Source organism: Bos mutus, chromosome 13 (genome assembly GCF_027580195.1).
Source record: "Bos mutus isolate GX-2022 chromosome 13, NWIPB_WYAK_1.1, whole genome shotgun sequence".
Lineage (NCBI taxonomy): Eukaryota > Metazoa > Chordata > Mammalia > Artiodactyla > Bovidae > Bos > Bos mutus.
Genome location: NC_091629.1, coordinates 44030116 through 44047938, shown reverse-complemented (window position 1 = coordinate 44047938; position 17823 = coordinate 44030116). Strand labels below are relative to the sequence as shown.

The 17823-nt window shown below is 43.2% G+C and overlaps 1 protein-coding gene across 4 annotated transcripts; it reads left to right on the top strand.

Moving 5' to 3' along the window:
* Positions 1-68: 68 nt before the first annotated feature.
* CSTF1 (cleavage stimulation factor subunit 1) lies at positions 69-14004 on the top strand. 4 transcript variants are annotated; one of them, XM_070381515.1, is made up of 7 exons: positions 348-411; positions 930-1241; positions 5783-5983; positions 7375-7652; positions 7756-7953; positions 9061-9451; positions 11820-14004. In XM_070381515.1, exons 3-7 carry the CDS (start codon positions 5815-5817, stop codon positions 12077-12079), a joined length of 1296 nt encoding a protein of 431 aa, XP_070237616.1. In that variant the 5' UTR covers positions 348-411; positions 930-1241; positions 5783-5814; the 3' UTR covers positions 12080-14004. The 4 variants fall into 4 exon arrangements, with proteins under 4 accessions (XP_070237615.1, XP_070237617.1, XP_005888030.1 ...); XM_070381514.1 differs by lacking the exons at positions 348-411; positions 930-1241 and adding an exon at positions 69-206; XM_070381516.1 differs by lacking the exons at positions 348-411; positions 930-1241 and adding an exon at positions 213-231.
* The last annotated feature ends 3819 nt before the right edge of the window (positions 14005-17823 follow it).

The window sequence follows — 17823 nt, the reverse complement described above, 5'->3', positions numbered from 1 at the left end:
AGCCAACTCTACAGCTTGTGTCACGCGCAGGCGGAGAAGGCGCGCAGGCGCACTTGCTGCGTAAGGCCCCGGAAGTGGTGGAGCCAACGGCCCGACACACCCGTGGCCGTTCTAGCGCCCGCGGTGTTCTCTGGATCTGACATTTATCCATAAAGCACCAGTTACTTGGCGTCAGGGTTCTCGCGGAGTAGATAAAGTTGAAGTAGGTGAGCGAGTCTTTCGATCGTGCCCGTAAGTAAGATGGCGAGAAGGGCAGGAACAAGTTGAGGCGTGCGGATCGATAGCGCAGAGCTCAGCGCGACGCCCTTTGCGCGTGCGCAGTGAACGTGCGCACGGAGCGATTGATCTTGCAGGATTCGCGCCTCCATTTTTCTAGGAGAGAGCGGGAGACGGAGAGAGCGGGACCAGCGGGTATGGGGAGCCAGGGTTGCGTGGAGAGTGTTGGTGCGGTCGGCTGGGACCCTTGGGGGACCATCGGGAGGACTAGGGCGGGACGGGAAGGGTCATTAGTGAGCGAGGTGGCGTGCGCCCTGAGTTGCTGGGCTCGGCCTGCACTGTCCCTTCTTTTCCTTAATGGACTTGCTCCCACTCTCCCTTCCATACTTCGTTGGCCTCTAGGTCGGGGTCATAGCGGAGCGTTCGGTGAGGGGGCGTCTGTGTTCTCGCCCTGGTCCTTCTTCCAGCTCCAGGTACAACTTGTCCTGCACTGGGGTCTTCCTGCCCTCGGGCTGTAGCCCCTTCATCTGCCAATTTGAGGATGGTAATTACCTGCTTACTAGCCCAGCGAGTGAACGTTCTATGGGAGTTAAGCGGGGTTCGTCCTGTCTTATTTAATCTCTTGGTACGCCGGTTGATGGGCCTAACATAAGTGAAGAGACAGGATGACAAAGCCACATTTTCCTTGCAGTGATCACTGATTTCTTTGACAGGCTTCATCATGTCTGTTGTGTCCTAGTGTTTACACAAGCATGGATTTACATGTCTGGAAAATCCCATGGACGGAGGAGCCTGTTGGACTGCAGTCCATTGGGTCGCTAAGAGTCGGACACGACTGAGCGACTTCCCTTTCACTTTTCACTTTCATGCGTTGGAGAAGGAAATGGCAACCCACTCCAGTGTTCTTGCCTGGAGAATCCCAGGGATGGGGGAGCCTGGTGGGCTGCCGTCTGTGGGGTCGCACAGAGTTGGACACGGCTGAAGTGACTTAGCAGCAGCAGCTCAACCCCCGTCAGAACAGCACGGTAAGAGCACAGGCTCTGGGTTAGGATCCAGGCTCCGCCGTTTACAACCTGTTGAATCCTGGGTGAGTTAACCTTTCTGGGCCTCCAGTTGCCCAGCTCTAAAATGAGATTAAATGAGGGTTGAATGAGGTATGCATATTTGTTGTTTACACACAAATATGTGTATTACGTACTATGGCTTGGCGAGCATGCTCAGTCACGTTGGACTCTTGTGATCCCATGGACTGTAGCCTGCCAGGCTCCTCTGTCAATGGGATTTCCCAGGCAAGAATACTGGAGTAGGTTGTCATTTCCTCCTCTAGGGGATCTTCCCCACTCCAGGATCCAACCTGGCAGGTGGATTCCTTACCTCTGTGCCACCTCATTATATGTTGTACTGAATGTCTAATGGATTTTCGGTTCAGTTCAGTCGCTCAGTCGTGTCCGACTCTTTGCGACCCCATGAATCGCAGCACACCAGGCCTCCCTGTCCATCATCAACTCCCGGAGTTCACTCAGACTCACGTCCATCGAATCAGCGATGCCATCCAGCCATCTCATCCTTTCTCATCCCCTTCTCCTCCTGCCCCCAATCCCTCCCAGCATCAGAGTCTTTTCCATTGAGTCAACTCTTTGCATGAGGTGGCTAAAGTACTGGAGTTTCAGTTTTAGCATCATTCCTTCCAAAGAAATCCCAGGGCTGATCTCCTTCAGAATGGACTGGTTGGATCTCCTTGCAGTCCAAGGGACTCTCAAGAGTCTTCTCCAACACCACAGTTCAAAAGCATCAATTCTTCGGCCCTCAGCTTCCTTCACAGTCCAACTTTCACATCCATACATGACCACAGGAAAAACCATAGCCTTGACTAGACGGACCTTTGTTGGCAAAGTAATGTCTCTGCTTTTCAATATGCTATCTAGGTTGGTCATAACTTTTCTTCCAGAGAGTAAGCGTCGTTGAATTTCATGGCTGCAGTCACCATCTGTAGTGATTTTGGAGCCCAGAAAATAAAGTCAGCCACTGTTTCCACTTTCCCCGTCTATTTGTCATGAAGTGATGGGACCAGATGCCATGATCTTCGTTTTCTGAATGTTGAGTTTTAAGCCAACTTTTTCACTCTCCTCTTTCACCTTCATCAAGAGGCTTTTGAGTTCCTCTTCACTTTCTGCCATAAGGGTGGTGTCATCTGCATATCTGAGGTTATTGATATTTATCCTGGCAATCTTGATTCCAGCTTGTGCTTCTTCCAGCCCAGCGTTTCTCATGATGTACTCTGCATATAAGTTAAATAAACAGGGTGACAATATACAGCCTTGATGTACTCCTTTTCCTGTTTGGAACCAGTCTGTTGTTCCATGTCCAGTTCTAACTGTTGCTTCCTGACCTGCATATAGATTTCTCAAGAGGCAGGTCAGGTGGTCTGGTATTCCCATCTCCTTCAGAATTTTCCACAGTTTATTGTGATCCACACAGTCAAAGGCTTTGGCATAGTCAATAAAGCAGAAATAGATGTTTTTCTGGAACTCTCTTGCTTTGTCCATGATCCAGAGGATGTTGGCAATTTGATCTCTGGTTCCTCTACCTTTTCTAAAACCAGCTTGAACATCAGGAAGTTCACGGTTCACATATTGCTGAAGCCTGGCTTGGAAAATTTTGATCATTACTCTACTAGCGTGTGAGATGAGTGCAATTGTGCGGTAGTTTGAGCATTCTTTGGCATTGCCTTTCTTTGCGATTGGAATGAAAACTGACCTTTTCCAGTCCTGTGGCCACTGCTGAGTTTTCCAAATTTGTTGGCATATTGAGTGCAGCACTTTCACAGCATCGTCTTTCAGGATTTGAAATAGCTCCACTGGAATTCCATCACCTCCACTAGCTTTGTTCATAGTGATGCTTTCTAAGGCCCACTTGACTTCACATTCCAGGATATCTGGCTCTAGGTCAGTGATCACACCATCATGATTATCTGGGTCGTGAAGATCTTTTTTGTACAGTTCTTCTGTGTATTTTTGCCATCTGTTCTTAATATCTTCTGCTTCTGTTAGGTCCATAGCATTTCTGTCCTTTATCGAGCCCATCTTTGCATGAAATGTTCCTTTGTTATCTCTGATTTTCTTGAAGAGATCTCTAGTCTTTTCCCAATCTGTTGTTTTCCTCTATTTCTTTGCATTGATCGCTGAAGAAGGCTTTCTTATCTCTTCTTGCTATTCTTTGGAACTCTGCATTCAAATGGGTACATCTTTCCTTTTCTCCTTTGCTTTTTGCTTCTCTTCTTTTCACAGCTATTTGTATGGCCTCCCCAGACAGCCATTTTGCTTTTTTGCATTTCTTTTCCATGGGAATGGTCTTGATCCCTGTCTCTTGTACAATGTCACGAACCTCATTCCATAGTTCATCAGGCACTCTATCTATCAGATCTAGCCCCTTAAATCTATTTCTCACTTCCACTGTATAATCATAAGGGGTTTGATTTAGGTCATACTTGAATGGTCTAGTGGTTTTCCCTACTTTCTTCAATTTAAGTCTGAATTTGGCAATAAGGAATTCATGGTCTGAGCCACAGTCAGCTCCTGGTCTTGTTTTTGCTAACTGTATAGAGCTTCTCCATCTTTGGCTGCAAAGAATATAATCAGTCTGATTTCGGTGTTGACCATCTGGTGATCTCCATGTATAGAGTCTTCTCTTGTGTTGTTGGAAGAGGGTGTTTGCTATGACCAGTGCATTTTCTTGGCAAAACTCTATTAGTCTTTGCCCTGCTTCATTCCGTATTCGAAGGCCAAATTTGTCTGTTACTCCAGGTGTTTTTTTACTTCCTACTTTTGCATTCCAGTCCCCTATAATGAAAAGGACATCTGTTGGGTGTTAGTTCTAGAAGGTCTTGTAGGTCTTCATAGAACCATTCAACTTCAGCTTCTTCAGCGTTACTGGTTGGGGCATAGACTTGGATTACTGTGATATTGAATGGTTTGCCTTGGAAACGAACAGAGATCATTCTGTCGTTTTTGAGATTGCATCCAAGTACTGCATTTCGGATTCTTTTGTTGACCATGATGGCCACTCCATTTCTTCTGAGGGATTCCTGCCTGCAGTAGTAGATATAATGGTCATCTGAGTTAAATTCACCCATTCCAGTCCATTTCAGTTCACTGATTCCTAGAATGTCGACATTCACTCTCGCCATCTATTGTTTGACCACTTCCAATTTGCCTTGATTCATGGACCTGACATTCCAGGTTCCTATGCAATATTGCTTTTTACAGCATCGGACCTTGCTTCTATCACCAGTCACATCCACAGCTGGGTATTCTTTTTGCTTTGGCTCCATCCCTTCCTTCTTTCTGGAGTTATTTCTCCTCTGATCTCCAGTAGCATATTGGGCACCTACTGACCTGGGGAGTTTCTCTTTCAGTATCCTATCATTTTGCCTTTTCATACTGTTCATGGGGTCAGTACCCAGTAAATGTTAACTGTTCTTATGATCAGTAGCCTCAGTAATTCTGCAGAGGGCATTGTGTAGTTAAAGACATTATCCCCACCCCTTTACTACAATCTCCCACTTTCAGAATTAGTAGTGCAGCAGTACCAGGAGGTACTGGTGTTAATAGGCTGTTGACCACCCTTCTTATATTCTCTCTCCTGTGGTCTGTCTTTTAGTTTTCTTCTCTGCCACAGCCACTTGTCTGCCAGTGACTTATTCTTTATTGTTGTTTCCCATCTCTGGTGTCTGTACAGACCTACACATATGTACAGAGGTTGATATTTGTAATCAGATTATCTAATCATGTTCACCAGTTGGAGTTCTTTTTTTTTCCCCATAAACTCAAAAACTAACAATTATTTACAATTTTCTCTTTTGCTTTCTGAGACTGAGAACTTGTAAATCAAAGTGCACAGTCCTTCCAATTTTTCCATTTTTTTAAGTAGTTGTTTCCGCCATATCCTGTTCACAAATATTTTATTAAGCAGTGCTTTCCAAAGTGTTCAACTTGACTTAGTTTTCATTACATGATAGCTTTTTTGCCCTGATGTTTTGATTTACTGTGTAATTAAATTATGTAACATAACAAGCTCCATTGTCTTAAAAGGTGTTTTAAGAATAACCATAACTGACCTTAGTAAACGTAACAGCTTAGGCTGGTGGAAACAGTAATGTCTGGGCATCTACAATAGCAGCTCTCTTACCTATTACAACATTACCAGTGTTTTATTAGCAGAACAAATGGAAGATTCTGGGGATTGCAGTGAAAAATTAAAGTCGCAGGTGGCTAATTTGGCAAAGAAACAACGATGAAGAGAGGTCTAGCTGTAGATGTTGGCTGACATATTTTGAGCTGTCTGTGTGCCAGTGTGCACAAAAGAATCTACATGCACCATCATATTTAACCTTCACTGACTTTTGAGAGCTGAGGGCCCTGATCTCAGAGAAACATAGTTGCCAACCAAAGAGAATGCTGGTAGAGCTGGGATTTAAACCCTGGAAAGTCTGACCAGATTCCTGTGTTGCTTCTGTGGTTTACTCCTGCCTTTGCCCTTCATTATCACCTGTTTTCTCTTCTTACAGCTGGCAGAAAAATTATCTTCCTCTTCTCCAAGATGTACAGAACCAAAGTGGGCTTGAAGGACCGCCAGCAGCTGTACAAGCTGATCATTAGCCAGCTGCTCTATGATGGCTATATCAGCATTGCCAATGGCCTCATCAATGAGATCAAGCCGCAATCTGTGTGTGCACCCTCGGAGCAGCTCCTGCATCTCATCAAACTTGGTAATTTGTGAATGCAAGTTCTTCATTGAGCCCATGACAGTTTCAGATGTTTTTCAAGATGATTGCCCTTTCGTTTCAGTGCTAGTATGTATCAAGTACAGTGCTAGATACTGGAGGAGTAAACAAAGTCCAGATTGTGAAGGTTTTGAGCTGATTCTGTCTAGCCTCTGGATCTTTATATGAATTATCTGGTGCTTTCTGCTGTTCTGTTTATTATTGCTTCAAATCTCAACTCAAATGTCATCTCAGAGTCTTCCTCATCTCTTCTAAAATAACTTGAACATCTTCCCCATATTTCCCCATTTGCTCTGAAACAACAGTCCTATTTCCTTCATTATAGAATCACTGTCTGAAATTTTCTTTATTGTTTAGAGTTGTCATTTCCCTCACAATCCTTACCACCCACTGGAAGACTGAAAGTTTAATGAAAACCTTGAACCTTGTCTTGTTCAACAGTGTATCCTGGTGCTTGCCTGTGTCATAGGAAGCAATAAGAATTACCATACATGTGTGTACCCTTTGACTTGGCAATGTAAATTGTGAGATTAGCCTGGGGAAATAGAATGATTTCCACTGAAATGCCCAGCAATATGGAATTGGTTATAAAGGTTCTCGTATCCATAAAATTGGGTCCAATGGTGTGATGTGGATGAACATTTATTAAACTGACCAGGTGTTTATTCTGTATGGTTAAATGACCAAGTAAGTTACCATGTTATATGGTGTGGTTTTATTTTTAAGAAATGAAACAACTGTGTGCATGGAGAAAGGCTCAGAAGAATTCATATCACCACGTTAGCAGTAATTATCTCTGGGTGATATATATCATACAAGATTATGTTTTTTTGTTCATCTGCATTTCTGATTTTTTCTATACTAATCAACATTGTTTGTACAATGTCAAGGTATTTTTCAATTCAAAATGAATATTCTTGATTGACTTTATTCACAGCTTAACACTTTTTCAAAGGTGTTTCACTAGTGCTACTACTAACACTATGTCTGACTTAATGAGCTCCAAAGCTGCTAATGACAGATCTCGACATGCAAAGTATTAAAGTTCAGCACGGGAAAAAGTGAGCGATTTAACTACAGAAGTGCTTTTTTTCAGCTTGTATAGTTGTGGTTAAAGTAGAACATTTCGGAGACAAGTATCTGGGGAGAGGACTTCACCTAGTGGAGCCTAAGCTCCCACAACCCACATTGCCTTACAGTCTCGTCACTGTGTGCCCCCAGCTCAACATACGTGATTCTGTACAGTAGTAGTGTCATGTGGCTCCAAGAACTAATGCATTGACATTGGCAAACAGCATTCCCAGTTTGGATCAAGAACTTTGCCTTGTCCTTTTAAAATACTGTTTTTCCACGCCTTTCATTTTTACTGCTTTCAGGAATGGAAAATGACGACAGTGCAGTTCAGTACGCAATTGGTCGGTCAGACACAGTTGCCCCTGGCACAGGAATTGACCTGGAGTTTGATGCAGATGTCCAGACCATGTCCCCAGAAGCATCAGAGTACGAAACCTGCTACGTCACATCCCACAAAGGACCCTGTCGCGTAGCTACCTATAGTAGAGATGGGCAGCTAATAGCTACTGGATCTGCTGACGCGTCCATAAAAATCCTAGACACAGAAAGAATGCTGGCCAAAAGTGCCATGCCGATCGAGGTGAAGATCCCAGTCACATCTTACCGTTTATCTTCTGTTGTCCCTTCTTGGAAGAATCAGAGTGAGTACACTTAGAGTTTCTCTTCTGTCCTTGTTGGCCTAGGTCATGATGAATGAGACCGCACAGCAGAACATGGAAAACCACCCAGTGATTCGAACTCTTTACGACCACGTGGATGAAGTCACGTGTCTCGCCTTCCACCCAACAGAACAGATCCTCGCCTCTGGTTCAAGGGATTATACTCTTAAATTATTTGATTATTCCAAACCGTCTGCAAAAAGAGCCTTCAAATACATCCAGGTGAGGAATGTTTGGAAAGGAGCTTCTTTTTTTTTTTCTTAAATACAGTGAGCTGATGTGTGACTCTTCTCTTTCTAAAAGTTGTCTCAGTGGTCATCCTATAAACAACAAGGAGGATGCACTGCCTGCCACAGATGGCACGGTTCTCATGCTGTCAGGCACCAACTTCCTCTGGCCACTCAGGACAGCTGGTGGTCAGAGAGATGGTTCAGAATTCACATCACTCTTTAAAGGTTGCAGATTCTTGCTTAAAGCCAAAATATAACCAACTTCTCCACAGTGTAACTTATGAGAATTACAAAATTATTTAGTTGAGACACTCAGGTATTTGCCGAAAAAGCAACATTTGGTTGCCTTATTCTGAATACGCAGTTCAGACGTTCTGGTGTTTTTGTAGTGGCTTCCACCTCAGTATTTGGAGCCCTGGGACAAAGAAGCTATTCTTTTTGGGGTGGATCTTAGTTCCCTGACAAGGGATCAAATCTGTGCCCCCTGCAGTGGAAGCAGAGAGTCTTAACCACTGGACTGCTAGGGAAGTCCTAAGGAGCTATTCTTAAAGTACAGTTGTTTATCTTTATTGACTAATTGTATATGAAGGTATCATGTGTGTGTGTTAGTGTCTCGGTCATGTCCATTTCTTTGCAACCCCATGGATTGTAAATATAACCCGTCAGGGTCCTCTGTCCATGGAATTCTCTAGGCAAGAGTGCTGGAGTAGGTTGCCATTCCCTTCTTCGGGAGATCTTCCCGACCCAGGGATTGAACATGGGTCTCCCGCATCGCAGGCAGATTCTTTACGGTCTGAGTCACCAGGGAAGCCCCACAAATGTATCATAGAATGATAATATTCCATTCTGAGTTCACCCATTGTTTATTTGAAAATAGTGAAGCTCACTTCTATGTTCTTTGGAATAATCGTACAAGTAAATAGTTTTGGAAATCTTTGTTTAAATGATTCTCTCATTAAGTTCTTGTTCTTCTCGTGCCTGTGTAATATCTGGTCATTGTTTTATGGATTCTCTGCATTGGCCAGATATTCTGTGCATTTCGTCTAGGTTTAATAGTGGTTTCTCCCCCCAACCCGTTCCTCACCCCCTCTCCTGACAGGAGGCTGAAATGTTGCGCTCCATCTCCTTTCATCCTTCGGGAGACTTTATACTTGTGGGGACTCAGCATCCAACACTTCGACTTTATGACATCAACACATTTCAGTGCTTTGTCTCTTGCAACCCTCAAGATCAGCACACTGATGCCATATGTTCAGTGAATTACAATCCTAGTGCCAACATGTACGTGACTGGTAGCAAGGATGGCTGCATCAAATTATGGGATGGCGTCTCAAATCGATGCATCACAACGTTCGAGAAAGCACATGATGGCGCGGAAGTTTGTTCTGCCATCTTTTCAAAAAATTCTAAATACATTCTGTCAAGTGGAAAAGACTCTGTAGCTAAACTTTGGGAAATATCAACAGGACGAACGCTGGTCAGATACACAGGTATGTAAGAGGTTGATATCAATTCACGTTTCTGAGATGTTTTAGTTTCCAGACCTCTCGAAACAGATCCACACAATAAATCCATGTGAGTCAAACAAGAGGCAGAGCTGGAAGTAGAAGCCACAGTTTCTTAACTTGGCTCATCTCAGTATGTTAACAACTAAAATTAGATCTGATTCCACGCAAGTAACACTTGAGAGTTTGGAGGTTCATTTGTTTACCCACGGCCTGCCTATTGCCCACAAAACATGGACGTAGTGCAGAGAAAGCCCTCAGTGAGTGAGAGGGAAGGTCTTGGCGTGTGCCTGAAGAGAGGAAGCCCCCAGAAGAGACCCCAAGTGTTCTGGCCCTATATAAATACACGATGATGTTAGTCTGATTGTCTGATTAATTCACATTGGTCTCTGGTTGTAACAGTTGTCCCAGAGCTCTTTTTACGAGATCCATTTAAATGGATCCTAACCCTAGCAGTCAGTGTTCAGATTTAACTATTTGATAGTAAGTGTTAAAATATTGTGTTTCATCCTTTTGATCCTCGTAGCAGCAAAGGCTGTTTGGTAGAAAACCAGCTGGTTTCCTCTGTTGTGAGCTGTTTGTGTCACACACTGAAATTACTGTGACCAGAACTTAAAACTCAAAAGAAAACAACACTATCGTAAGGGCTGTCCTGGGGTGCTAGTAAGTGAAGATTGGAGAGTTAGTGACCTGGGAACCGCTAGGGTGCAGCATAACCTACCTTAGGATTATCTCGTGGTGACCAGCGTCAGCTTCCTTCTCGGCTTCCTCTGTAGCTGGTGCAGCACGGAGGAGTCATTTTTGTTTTAGGAATGTTTGGAACATTTTTGTAGTTACATGTGGTTGATTGGTTGGTTTTGCTGGAGAATTTGGATTTGGTTTTTAAATGAGATAATACTGAATTAATATGCAAATTCCCTTTTTTCCTAATTCACAGTTTAAGATCCCTTCATGTCAGCACTTTTGGATCTGTTTTTCCAGTTTTAATGTTTAGTTAGAATTCAAAGGGCTCTTGAAATAATGAAAGAGAAGGGAAAACTATCAAGTAAATATTAGACATTTTGATATTAGAAGTTAACTTAAAACACTGTAAACAAAATTAAAATGCTGGACTTCGGAGGAAACATCCATAGCATATGTAATAAACATGTCAGATATTGGTCAGTGAACCCAAGAAAAGGTGGCCAACTTCACCAAAAAACCTAAGAAACAAAAATGGAAGTATCCTTTTCTTGTTCATCAGATTTTAGGAATTTCAAAGATTGGTATTGTCTAGTATCAATAAACATTTTGGGAAATCACGTATTGTTCGGAATATCGATTGGTAAAATATTTCTGAAGGGCAGCTTGGTGTCATAGATCAAAATTTTAAATATACATATATTTTTGACCTGCTATACCCACTGTTAGAAATTTAAGAAGAGTCTTGGGAAGCATGCACACACACTCAGTAATGTTTGTTGAACACTGAGCCTGCCAAGTGGACTGGACATCATACCTCCTTTTAATCCCCGCAGCATCCTGAGGACAGGTGCTCTGATTATCCCCACAAAACAGATGAGGCCTGGGGAATGTTAAGTCATTTTTTGCAGGGTCATGTCCAGAATAAGTACTGAGTCCAGATCCAATACCACAGTGTGTATTTTTACCCATTGAACTATATTCCCCTCTTTGTAGGTCACCACATGTAGTAGGCTCTGACTTATATAAATTAGAAATGAGTATACAGTGCACAGAGATATTTGGAAAAGTTGCTTATCAAAATGTTAACCCTGGGTATAAGGTTATCAGACAGATTTTTTTTTTTGGTAATAGTTTATGTAATACTTTAAACATAAAATACGGTTTTTTATTCATGGTCATTATAAAGCATTAAACTTCCTTCTGGAGAGTGGCTGCTCATACATCCCAGTGCTTCTAGTGCTGGGAATTTAATCGCAAAGAAATAATGTATTCTCCACCAAGGATGTTTATCTCAGTATCGCTATTGGATACAAAGTGAATGCGTGGCAAGAAAAGGATCGTTAAGTAATGGTGCTTCCAAACAGTGGGCTACTTTGCAGCTAGGAAAAAAGCATGGAGAAGTGTACCCAACGTGAAGTTAGATAATGTGGCACCACTTGTATATTCTTTTCCTTTTTAAGGTGTTTTTAAGAGTTTCCAAAATTGAACAATAAATGTATTACTTCAACAATTAATACTGTGTTTATATCAGTACAGCTAATAACAAAAGTAGAACTGGTGTCTAAGTCTGGTGTCTAAGTCAAAAGTAGAACTGGTGTCTAAGTTCCAGATGTGAACTTGGAAAGCTGGCCCTGGCACCCAGGCCCCTAACCTCTCGGTCTCTGCTCAGGCGCTGGCTTGAGCGGGCGGCAGGTGCACCGGACGCAGGCTGTCTTCAACCACACAGAGGACTACGTGCTGCTGCCCGACGAGAGGACCATCAGCCTGTGCTGCTGGGACTCGCGCACGGCCGAGCGCCGGAACCTGCTCTCCCTGGGCCACAACAACATCGTGCGCTGCATTGTGCACTCGCCCACCAACCCCGGCTTCATGACCTGCAGCGATGACTTCCGGGCACGATTTTGGTACCGGAGGTCAACCACAGACTAGAGCTGCCTGTGCTCAACAGGGTTCTTTTCTCAAGGACTCTGCCCTCTTCTCCACCAACCCCCTCCTTGTCCATCACCAGCCTCAGTAGTAAGTCATCGCTCCCTCTCCGGCGGTTGTGCTGCCACCTCTACATCCTTCCGGGATTTGTATGAAAGAATCTTTTTTTACCTTGATGGAGAATCATGGTGGAAAAAGTTGGAAACACAGATCTGTGCGGTTGTTCTGCGCTCACTGATTATTACAGTGTGATTTTCATCAGTTTTGTAAATACAGGACTGGCTATTTCTCTAGACTCTTGATCACTTGAAGGATAGGGTATTAAAGTGCTTTCTGGATCCCACGTGGATCTGTCATGAGGAATGTGCATCCGGATATTTTTGTCAGCTTCTGTGCCTGTTCTGCATCCTCCTTGTATATTTCCAAAATACATTTTGGCAGATATATAGGCATACAGCTCTGAGAATCAAGGGTTTTATGCCATATAAAGTTCATTTTAGAAAATCTATCAATTCTATCCTAAAATGCCGTCATTCTGATAATAAAGCTCAGACCTGCAACTTTACTGTCAACACACGTTTCACTTCAGTGAAATGAGCGGCCAGCTTTTTTCTGAAGATTCGTAGGAGGTGTGTGTCCCAGCACACTTCCCTCATAGTCCTTGCACAACCTAAAACGCTTATCTTCAGTAAGATAACCTTGTTACCCTTTGATGGGAAACATGGACAGTATAGTCGATCTAATCAAAATTAGGTGAACCGCCTCCTGCTGTCAGGTGTTGCTCATCATCAGGAATGATCTCTATCAACTGACTTTCTCCTCACGTGATTTCAAATCTTAGCTTTCAGTTCCCTGCAGCATGTACCATGACTACTCATCTTGGATGCGCCCAGCAGCGGTGTTCTCAGAAGTTTTTTCCTTTTTTTTTTTAATTCAATTAACCAAATAATACAGGTTTTCTTATTCTTAGAATTTTTTATATAGCAACAGTACTTCTCTGGATTCAATTCTAGCCTCATCAGAGAGCACTGAGCTGCTCTTACCAGATAGATGTTCTGGTTTATCCTTATCCCCCAATACAGATACCTCATGATCTGAGTAGGAGTACCTAGAAATACAATCCGGGATCATTTGATAAAGATACTAAATAGACTGATTGTTTTATGTTATAGAAATTAATTTATAGTCTTCTGAAGTTTACTGTTTAAAACTTCTGCTTTAGACGTTATCCTTAAGGATCATTTTAACTCTTTGATCTATAAAACTATTTTCATGTTAAGTCACAGGTTATAGTTTAGGTTTCCAAAGAGCTATATTTTTGGGTCCATAGTGAGTTTAAATTTATTTTGTTTCTTGATTCTCCAATATTTGAGCTTGGCCATCTGTGGGTGCCGTTTTTATAAGACTGAAAGAAGCCTGCTGAGCAGAATAAAGGATAACCAGTTCTACCCCAGAAATTACCAACCAAAACTACCCACATTTTGCGACTTTGAGCCTTCGAAACGGTGAAGTCGAGGTCTGAGTTTTCTGCTGCTCTCTGGGAGGCACTAGGATGGGCACACTACACTCTTGATGCTGGTTCCATTGGACCTTTTTAAGTGCTCACGAAATGATAATGCCCACTTTTTTTCAGCTTTTGGAATGGTCTCAGCAGTGTGTCTGTAGTTTCAGGACTTCTGTTTACAAGATCAAGATGCTTCCACGTGTGTTTCCAAAATAACTTCTTTTTAAAATTTTTCTTCTTTTAAAACTCACATTCATGTTTCGAACTAGTGTAAAGGGACTTGGTTTCCTCACATCCTTAATTATACCACAGAACACCTTGACATGCAGAGGGTGAGTAACATTCAGTCAAGATCAGAACTTAAAACTTCAATGTTATTTTTTTTAAAGATATGTGATTTCTAAAATAAACTTTTTATATATAATGATCATTTAAAGCTAGTTTGTTTTTTGGGGGGAGTTCTCTTGCATGTTTCTGTGTTACAACATAAGGTCTTCAACAGCCATTGTGAGTTTGGATTGATACCTCTCTCGGTTTCTCTAGTGTTTTGTTCTGGAAACCAGACTTAATCACCTGTAGATGTGTATCTTTGCTCTTTTATGAATTTAAAATTTTGAGTATAATCTGTTCCTTTGATCATTCAGAGGAATCTACCTTTTGTCTTAAGTTTTGGTTTCCCTTGCATGCATGCCTACATTCTCAGTTGCTCAGTCATGCCCAACTCTTTGGGACCCCATGGACTGTAGCCCGCCAGGCTCCTCTGTCCATGGGATTTTCCAGGCAAGAATATTGGAGTGGGTTGCCATTTCCTTCTCCGGGGGATCTTCCCAACCCAGGGATCAAACTCAAGTCTCCTACATTAGCAGGCAGATTCCTTATCACTGAACCACCCCAAAGAAGAGATTGTTGGGGGGAATCCCAAGTCTCAGCTCGCTTAAGGAAAATCATTTCCCTTCCAGGCAACAGTTTCCTTTTCTGTGATTGAAGAGCTTATCAAAGTCATCCCCAACATGCACTTCCATCAGTGAAGCTCCTTTTCTAAAAACACATCGTGATATAAACAGAATTGGGGGAGGGGGAAGACACTGATTTCTGAGGGGAAACCTGCTTTTGAAAGAAACAGCGGGTCAGGATCCTCTGAGAACCCCTTTCACTACAAACCTGAACAGATTTCATTTTTAATCACTAAGTAGATAGGTGAGCTGGCAAGAGAGCATGGGAGTTCCTGAGGCAGACCCCACCACACAGCCCACATCCAGAGCACTGATAGTGACAGCTGCTGGTAACACCATGGACATTGGGAGTCCCTTGTAGCCTAGACTCCTTGCGCTCTTGAGTCTTCACAAGGTAGGAACTTTGATCAAGACCCAGAAAGAAAACCCAGAACCCAAAAGGTGCTTCCCCCCACAGCTAAAAGGTGATGTTGACAAAATTCCCACCTCAGAAAGAGGAATCCCACCTACAGCACTGGCTCAGGTTTGTGGAAGAGGGTCTGTGGTGTACCAACACAGGAGAAGGCTGTTGAGAATCCCCTGTCCACAAGCTGTTGGCTCCTTGAGCAAGGCTAGAACAAGTCATACTGCTTAGTGGTTTAGAAAAACCTCTGTGTGGTTTCAAGCTGAGAATTTAAAACAGCTCCAGCTGGTAGTGGAGTGTCAGGCTTGCACCTCTGTACAGCTGGGGTCCCCAAACTCCAGGATCTAATGCCTGATCTGAGGTGGAGCTGATGTAATAATAATAAAGTGTACAATAAATGTAATGCACTTGAATCATCCTGAAACCACCCCCCCACCCCCACCCCAGTTCACAGAAAAATTGTCTTCCATGAAACCCATCCCTGATGCCAAAAAGGTTGGGGACTGCTGCTCTTCAGAAGAGCACATCTTAGCCCCAGGCCTCAATAACTTCTCCCAGAGAAACTGTAAGAATTGTTTTCAGGGGCTTCCCTGGTGTCTCAGTGGTAAGGAATCCACCGGCCAATGCAGGAGACTTGGGTTCGATCCCTGGTCCAGGGAGATCCCATGTGCAGCCGGGCAACTAAGCCCATGTGCCACAACTACTGAAGCCCAAGTGCCTAGAGCCCATGTTCCACAAGAGAAACCACTGCGACGAGAAGACCCCACACCGCAACTGGAGAGCTGCTCCCACTCGCAACGAGAGCAAGGCCATGCGCAGCGATGAAAACCCAGTGCAACCAAAAACATGAGTAAATGAATCTTTAAAAAGATAATCACGTGTTCTCGAGTGTAAGAAGCAGCCATGGTGATGAGAATCAGCAGAAACGAGTCAGACAGTGGAATTAGCAGGTGCATGATAGCTAAGCATTGTGTAGAATACGTCTGAAAAACTAAAACAATAAAATGGGGTCAAGGATCAAGAGACTTTAACCGAGTAGATTTGAACAACAACAACAAAATGAGAAAAACTTTCAGCATTTTCGTAGCTTTCATACCTCTTGTCTGGAGAGGGCAATGGCACCCCACTCCAGTACTCTCGCCTGGAAAATCCCATGGATGGAGGGGCCTGGTGGGCTGCAGTCCATGGGGTCGCTAAGAGTCAGACATGACTGAGCGACTTCACTTTCACTTTTCCTTTCACGCTTTGGAGAAGGAAATGGCAACCCACTCCAGTGTTCTTGCCTGGAGAATCCCAGGGATGGGGGAGCCTGGTGGGCTGCCGTCTATGGGGTCACACAGAGTCGGACACGACTGAAGCGACTTAACAGCAGCAGCAGCAGTACCTCTTGTCTTTGCCCTGTGCCTTTGTCTTCCTTTTCCCTTTAGTAGGTGTTATCATCTATGAAGACTCTTTCCCAGTCATTTTCTGGCCAATTGTCTCTTCCCTTCCTGGTTGCACCTCCATAATGACTACTGGCTTGTGGCATCATTTTCTGCATTCAGCCTTGCCCTCCAGCTTTACAGACCTTTCTCCACCTGTAGCATTTCCTCTACAGTGTCCTTTTTTTCAAGTCTTGCTCTGATTCCTTTTTCCTGTCAACCTTGGGATCAAAATTCAGGCTAGTAAGCTGAGCTATCGCTAATTATAATACCTTCAGTATTTCAGTCTTCCCCGTATTATTCCTATACTCGGGTTTTTAGATGAATTTGTTGGCAATTTATGAAATCCTACTTTGACCAAAGGAGCTCTTTTGAGTTACCTTCTTGAGGTTATAATCTGCCGATAATCAGGTGATTTTAAAGCAGCACAGGGGATTCCCTGGCAGTCCAGTGGTTAAGACTTTGACTCCCAATGCAGGGGGTTCGGGTTCAATCCCTGGTCAACGAGCTAGGATACCACATGCCTCCTGGCCAAAGAACCAAAACATAAAACAGAAACAATATTGTAGCAAAACCAATAAAGACTTCTAAAAAAATAAAGCAGCACAGTCTGAAATGTCCTGCCAGGACTTTAATGCTCTGGACATTCTGAGTCTGGTGTTCAGCTGGACTTTAATGTCAGGTATTGAACTGATACTCATACAGCCGAGTGGCTGAAAGTCCACACGAAAACAGTATAAAAAAGCATATGAAAAAGAGCTCAGTACACAAAACAATATGCCTTCCTGCACATTTTTTAGGAGTTATGAAAATGATCAGACTCCCTAAGTTCTGAAAAGAAACTCAACTCAAAATTCTGTTCTCGGGGACTTTGCTGGTGGTGCAGTGACTAAGACTTCACACTGTCACTTGCAGGAGGCCTGGGTTTGATCCCTGGTCAGGAAACTAGATCCCACATGCCACAACTAAAGATCTGGCATGCCTCAATGAAGATCGAAGGTCCTGTGTGCCTCAACTAAGGCCCGGCACATCCAAATAAATAATAAAAATAAACAAAAAACACTGTTCTTAGCAGCACATTACTTAAGAGAAGGGGAGATTATCTTATTAGAAGCTTTCTCACTTAGTTCTCTTAATTCTAGCTGTTTCAGCCTTTGGTCTGTGGGATATTGCGAAAACAACCCAGTTTCCTAGAATAATCAACTCTCGCAATGTTGAGTTAAAATGTAAATATGAATGGACCGCAGCAAAATGTCTACAGCTTTCCATTCAGAAAAATTCTAGCTGATCAAACAGGAGTCAGAGAGAATGAGGAGTCAAGCCCCTCATTTAATACCACACTGAATATCTATGCAGGGGTGAGTATTTAATTTAGGGTCAAATCCTATTAGTTTTGTTTTTTGGTTCAGACTATTTTTCCTTGAAAAAGACATGCAAATGACATCATTCTAATCTGCATAGGGACC

Bases quoted from the DNA above. Each gene is read 5' to 3' on its own strand.
- CSTF1 (XM_070381514.1), top strand. From the start codon at position 5,815: ATGTACAGAACCAAAGTGGGCTTGAAGGACCGCCAGCAGCTGTACAAG. The intron at 7,653-7,755 runs GTGAAGATCCCA...TTGTTGGCCTAG, and splicing joins AAAGTGCCATGCCGATCGAG to GTCATGATGAATGAGACCGC. The intron at 9,452-11,819 runs GTATGTAAGAGG...GTCTCTGCTCAG, and splicing joins AACGCTGGTCAGATACACAG to GCGCTGGCTTGAGCGGGCGG.